The sequence below is a fragment of the Cynoglossus semilaevis genome, unplaced genomic scaffold, assembly GCF_000523025.1.
Source record: "Cynoglossus semilaevis isolate Cse_v1.0 unplaced genomic scaffold, Cse_v1.0 scaffold684, whole genome shotgun sequence".
Taxonomy (NCBI): Eukaryota; Metazoa; Chordata; class Actinopteri; order Pleuronectiformes; family Cynoglossidae; genus Cynoglossus; species Cynoglossus semilaevis.
Genome location: NW_007585129.1, coordinates 22,519 through 28,890, shown reverse-complemented (window position 1 = coordinate 28,890; position 6,372 = coordinate 22,519). Strand labels below are relative to the sequence as shown.

At 43.4% G+C, this 6,372-nt stretch overlaps 1 protein-coding gene and 1 long non-coding RNA gene across 2 annotated transcripts in view; one reads left to right on the top strand and one right to left on the bottom strand.

Annotated features, from left to right (window-relative positions):
* LOC112486574 (uncharacterized) overlaps positions 1-3,015 on the bottom strand; it is a 7,021-nt gene extending 4,006 nt beyond the window's left edge. The window contains exons 1-3 of the long non-coding RNA XR_003049070.1: positions 2,707-3,015; positions 1,222-1,426; positions 616-680 (exon numbers count right to left, since the gene is read on the bottom strand). This is a non-coding gene — a long non-coding RNA (uncharacterized LOC112486574). The remainder of the gene's footprint in view (positions 1-615; positions 681-1,221; positions 1,427-2,706) is intronic.
* Positions 1-6,372, top strand: part of LOC103398817 (protein TANC1-like) — a 46,345-nt gene that overhangs the window by 36,288 nt on the left and 3,685 nt on the right. The window contains exons 20-28 of the mRNA XM_025053828.1: positions 1,316-1,449; positions 2,000-2,123; positions 2,213-2,388; positions 3,205-3,337; positions 3,753-3,776; positions 3,860-3,951; positions 4,048-4,194; positions 5,687-5,787; positions 5,952-6,156. Coding sequence (XP_024909596.1) covers positions 1,316-1,449; positions 2,000-2,123; positions 2,213-2,388; positions 3,205-3,337; positions 3,753-3,776; positions 3,860-3,951; positions 4,048-4,194; positions 5,687-5,787; positions 5,952-6,156 — 1,136 coding nt within the window. The remainder of the gene's footprint in view (positions 1-1,315; positions 1,450-1,999; positions 2,124-2,212; positions 2,389-3,204; positions 3,338-3,752; positions 3,777-3,859; positions 3,952-4,047; positions 4,195-5,686; positions 5,788-5,951; positions 6,157-6,372) is intronic.

The window sequence follows — 6,372 nt, the reverse complement described above, 5'->3', positions numbered from 1 at the left end:
TCCTTGTACCCAGAGTGATAGCAAAGTTGAGACCTGTCTACAAATCGGCCGACTTCTTCTTGGACCTCAGAAGGAAGGTGTGATTCTAACTCATCGTGGAGTTTTTCTGCCTTTTGTTTTGAGTGCGTTGATAGTAGTAGAAATTGATCTGTCGCACTCTCTCGTTGAGAGGTTAGTTCTGTGCTTTTTCAAGGAATCTTTCGGCTCGATGTCTTTTTCGTTGAAGAACCCAAGCGAAGGATTGGGGGGGATGATATTGTGTTGTCTGCGTCTCAGGTTGAAGCGCAGATGGTTTTTGTAATCGGCACAAATCTTCAAGTCTTCAAGAAACCTACTCCGTCCAGTTGCCTTCAATGTAACTATTTTGGGATGACTGAGAATCGGCACAGTCTGCTGGAAGGGGGCCCCCAAGAGGCAGAAGGGCCTCCGTGGTCCCCCTCTTACCTCTGTGACCCGAGGGTATCCAGAAACACCCCTGGGCTCACAGACTATACATACATGGTCACTCGCAGGCATCGCAGGAAAAGAGTTTATAATAGCACCTCAACCCCTAGCAGCACTGATACCACTCCGCAAACTGTAGCCCGAGAAAAAAAAAAAAACGGATTTACTTACGTTTTTAAAGTTGCGACCTTCAAGGTGCTCTATCAGCCACTGCGGAGATGCTCAGTCCACCAACTCTGCAACACAAAATTTAGTTATATATTTATATATATATTTTATTTAATTATTTTTATTTTTCCACATAAATTGCAACATTTGGATTATAATTATAACAAATAATCACGATTAATCATTATGATTACACAGCCTGCGATGAATTCAATTGAAACTTCGACCTTTTGATTCGTAGTTAAAACTTTGAAAGTACCGCACTTTTAATAAATAATACATTGATATTTGTCTTTATATACCAAGCCCAAAATTCAAAAACGTGGCAGTTGATTTATTTGATCATTTCATCTTACCACATCAACATCCTATAGTTTTTTTAATCGTTGAAAGACTTATAACAAGACTGTCGACGGTCTGTCGTTAAAACTCTGCAGCCCCACGTTTGCATTAGAAACCAGAAAACATTAACTCTCCCACAGTGCATTTAAAAATCCACAGATGAAGCAAACACGCAGAGCTGTTACATCTGCGCCGGGCAAGGAGATTATGTAAATGACTGATCGTGTTGGGTTTTTTTGTTTTTTTTTTCCTTCTCTCTCTCTCTACCTTTCTCACTTCTGCTTCTTCTTCTCTGCTCAATGTGTCAATTACATATTCTCGTCTGCCTCGTCGTCTCATCTCCGCGCTGACCCTCCGCCAGTGCTGAGCGCAGCAGCGGGGAGAGGGAGGATGGAGGTGTGCACGCTTCTCCTGGAGAGGGGGGTTGGGCTGGAAACTGCAAATCGCAGAGGAATGGTCCCACTGCTCAGTGCTGCCAAACATGGACACACACAGGTGTGGGAAAGTGCAATTAGAGAACATGTTCGAGCTCATCATTTTTCATCTCAAGATGATTCCTTAGCTAACACACACACATATATAAATGTTAGTTGGATTGTTTTAGAATTTGAACACTTTAATGTTGCATCTAGAACAGGGTGTGGTCAAACTTTGACCCGCGGGCCACAATGGGTCCTTAAATTTGACAGGGGGGCCAGGTTAGCTAAGCTAAATGACATGTAAAAGTCATGCATAAAGGCTAAAATGCTAAAATGCTTTTAGCCTTTTCTACACCATCTATTGGGGAAATGCAGGCATTGCAGGTAAAATGCAGAATTATAATGACTATATATATATTATGAATATAAATTAATAATTTGGACAAGTTTGGTGGGCCGGATCAAAAAGCCAAAAGGGCCGCATCCGGCCCGCGGGCCATAGTTTGAGCATGCCTGATCTAGAATGACACGCAACAGGAAGACGTGCAGAACAGTGACACTGTGGAATAGCTGCGGTGGCGACAGTGATGACAAAGGCAGCTGAGTTTTTCTGTCCGTCTCTACAGGTCGTAGAACTGCTGCTGAAAAAAGACGCAGACATTAATGTCTGCGACAAACTGGGTCGGAGTCCGCTGACGCTGGCTGCCTCTGAGGGTCACAGCAGCACTGTGGAGCTTCTGCTGTCCAAGGGTGAGGGGTCAAGCCTCCTCCTGAGTCAGACATCTACATGAGCTGCTCCTGAAATGAGGGGACAATCTTTTTGCTGTTTTCTTGTCCAGGTGCCTCTCTGTCCTCTGCTGACCAGGAGGGTCTGACTGCCCTCAGCTGGGCCTGTCTGAAGGGTCAGAAGGGGGCAGTGCAGCTGTTAGTGGACTCTGGTGCAGATCTGAACCAGGCGGACAGACTGGGAAGGACACCCCTGGATCTGGCTGCCCTCAACGGCGACGCAGAAACAGTAGGTGTCACTAATGATGATTTGAAACTAAAACAATCAGTCATTTGGTTTGGAACTTTACTATTACTATTATCATGTGCCAGATTTATTTGCCAAAACACTGTATTTAAAGCCGTTACTGCATAAATGAGTAATATAAAAATAATTTACCCTGCAGTTACCCCTCACAATCACAGCTTGTATTACTCTTAACCACTCGTAAATTGTTGATTCAACGTATTTTCCTTTTTATTTGAACCTTCAAATATTGTGAGAATGGGCATCAATGTATAATCAAAAAGCAAATTAAATACTTAATATAAACTTAAATACACTTACTGGAGTCCAAGAGCAGGCAGAAGCAAACAGGAACTTAGCAGGAAGACTAGCCACTATACCCAGGACACCAGGTGACACCAGTGAGACTAACGAACAGGTGGTCACAGGTGAGTGTGACAGCACTGATTAGCTCCACCCACAGGCAGAAACAGAGACAGACAGACCTCACAAAAAATAGCCAAACATCACAGAGTTGTTTTTAAGTAAAACCAACAGAAACATATTTCATCCATCATACTGAACAATTACGAAGATGTTCATCAAAATTTTGTTTATAATAAATCATCATGGACAAAATTGAAAATGTATACTCACCCATATAATACATATACATAATATTCTAATATATATATATATATATATACATATATATTATTCTAATATATGTATGTATATATATACACATACACATAGTAGTTGTGTGTCGTTGTACACCCATCATTCATTATTAAAGGTTAGTGTTCTCTGTGTGTGTGTGTGTGTGTGTCATTATTCCAGGTTCACTGCCTGGTTGAACATGGAGCGGTGCTGGAACGATCTGACAACAACAGCACCCGAGGAACAGACCGAAAGACTGGCTGCCAGAATCCAGCACTGGTGGCGTCGCTACTTAAGAAAGGATCTAAGACAGGTATAAACACCGAGTGTTTCTGTTCCATCTAGTTTGTAGTGAAATACACCACTAGGAATTCTAAACTGTCCTCAGCTCCAACCACAAATACCTTACACTATAAAGCAGTTGAAGGAAAAAAAAAAAAAAAAAGCTCCAGAGACGGAGGCAGCGCTCGTAAAGTTGAATTGTCACTTGACTCTTTGTATTTGTTTGTTATCTGATGAAATAAAATAAAAAGCCGGGACGCAAAAATAGATTTCTATCAGACTTTTTTACGGCTGCCTGCTCTACGTCTGTATTTATGTGTACGTCTCCGTCCGCATATTACTTCTTCACTCTCCATTCTGCAGCACCGGTTATTAAACAGCCACTCACCTCTCTCTCTCTCTCTCTCTCTCTCCCTGCACCATCTCATTCCCTCGTTTACCCAAAGGATCTGCTCTGCATGATCAGTCAGGTACATAATTTATATAAGATGCAAATTAAAGGAGACAACTGAGGCAGATACCAGGATGATAAATATTTGTGCCCCTCCGTCAGGTCATGCCACGTGGGCCATGGCCTCCACCAAACCAGACATTCTGCTCATCCTGCTGCAGAAGCTGATGGAGGAAGGCAACATGCTTTACAAGGTTTATTTATTTCGTTCACATACTTAGAATATTTACAATGAAACCAAACCTTGAGTTTAAGCATCATCTTTTTTTTTTTTTTTTTTGTATTTTCAGAAGGGACGTATGAAGGAGGCAGGCCAACGCTATCAGTACGCCCTGAGAAAAGTTCCTCGAGAAGGCCAAGGGGGGGAACTAAAGGGGCTTAAAGACCTGCGGGTCTCTCTCTATCTGAACCTGTCTCGCTGCCGCAGGAAAACCAATGTGAGTCGCCTTAATCTGTGCTCGTCCTATTTAACCTTCAGTTCATTAGACGCAGAAGAGGAACAGCCATGGGGGCGGGGCCTGAAATAGACAAATGTCTTTAAGAAATTATGTTTCTGAAGGATTTCTGAAGTTGTTGGATTGATCATTGCCACTTAGTAACTGAAGGTGATATACGTTAGATTAGTTCGTTTTAAAATCAATTTCAAAGGTATTTTACTTTAACCTAATAGAGACACGCTAATAAAAAATATTAGATATTAAATATTTGAGGATAAATTACGAAATAAAAAATATTAAATATTAAATATTTGAGGATAAATTATGAAATTGAAATCCAAAATCTTTCTTTTTTTTTTTCAAAGTATCTCACGGTGGCTCCTTTAAATCTAGTATCCGATGTGGCACAAATACATGAAATTATTTTGGGTATCTATAGTAAAGCATGCTCTGTAATGGTGCGGGGCTGAATTTCAGTCCTGAGTCGTCAGGAAGCAGGCAGGCTGGTGTGCCTCCCAAGGGTCCCGACCCCACCTTTGGGAACCACAACCCTGATGACAAATGTTAGCTCTTCTAATGAAGGTCATCATATGTTCTGAATCTGTCTTTACGTGTGATAATAAAAAAAAAAGAACTTTATTGATTCCAATTTGGGACATTCAGCAGATCTGCAGCTAGCACAAGAATGTGTTTGGTCAAGAAATGATTACAATTATTTCACAATTATCTTGTTAACAAAAACATACGGTTTAGTGCATACAACATTTTTTTTTTTCTAACTCTACTCCGGTCTCCTGCTGTTCAAATATTCCGTATGTAGTTTCATGTTAATCTGACGAACAGGAGGTGAGAGACCTGGAAGCGGGCGATGATATGATGAGACGAGTGCTCTGTTAGTGTGGAGATGGATGTGTGTGGCCTGCAGCCAGGATTGGAACCCACCCCGCTGCTGACAGACGTCCTAACAGACTGTGTTAAAATGCCATCCTTAGGGTCAGAGTGACTGGTGAATAATGGAGCAGATAATGTGATGTGATAACGCTCACACACTCACACACATACTGACTCATTGACCGTGGATGTGCAGGTGGGCTAGCGTAATACACATATAATAGGAAAACGCAGCAGCTAGCCCAGCAGAAAGACCCACATGATAGCGTCATTAAACATTCAACAGCCACGTTCACAGGCTCACATCCCCGGCCGCCGACCTGACCTCACTCTCAAGGACGGATCGCTGTCGCTGCAAATTCACCTGAGACTGGTGGAGGCAGTGAAAACACGAGAAAAGATCTGCCTCTCTGCTACCATTGCCCCATTTGATGTTCCCGGGTCAATAAAATCATTTTGTCATTTCTACTGCCCGTGTCTCACAGGAACTAATCTTTAGACCGACATGATTTGTTGGGGAGGGGGGTGTTATATATTTTCAGTGCAATTAGAAATAATTGTTTAACGGTTATGTAATCATTGACTTTTCTGACTGCCACAGGATTTTGGCATTGCCGAGGAGTTCGCAACGAAAGCCCTGGAACTCAAACCCAGGTCTTATGAGGCGTTTTATGCTCGAGCCCGGGCCAAGAGAAGCAGCAGGTACATTTTATTTCTGCGATTGTGGGACATGGAGGGAGAAAATAATGATTCATTAATCATTCCTTTGCCTTCTGCTGGGGGTCTGGCAGTATCTACTGTGTACATCTCTATCTCTGCTGGGTTCACAGACGTATGTTGTGTCTCCACCACTCTGTGGTTCTCAGGCAGTTTTCCGCAGCACTGGCAGACCTTCACGAGGCATCGCGGCTCAGTCCGTCCAACCGGGAGATCCGGCGACTGCTGGCGCGGGTGGAGGAGGAGTGTAAACACCACCAGAAGATGTGCAGTAGCAGAGACCCCTTCGGCCAGCACCATCAAGGCACGGACGAGGAGACAGACGTCTATTCGCAGGGAAGTCTGGAGAGGCGCGTCCTGACCGAGTGTGCTGATGCCGAGAAGAAGCACCAGCAGCAGCAGCAGCAGCAGCAGCGGCAGCAGGAGGAGGAGGAGGAGGAGGAGGAGGAAGAAGAAAGAGCAGAGCGGACAAAAAAACATACAATGAGCTGGCGATGATCAGTCAGCCCCACGTCCCGATGGTCATTGTGGAAGCTGGAGTTGAAGGACAGGACAGGGTGGGGAAGAAAG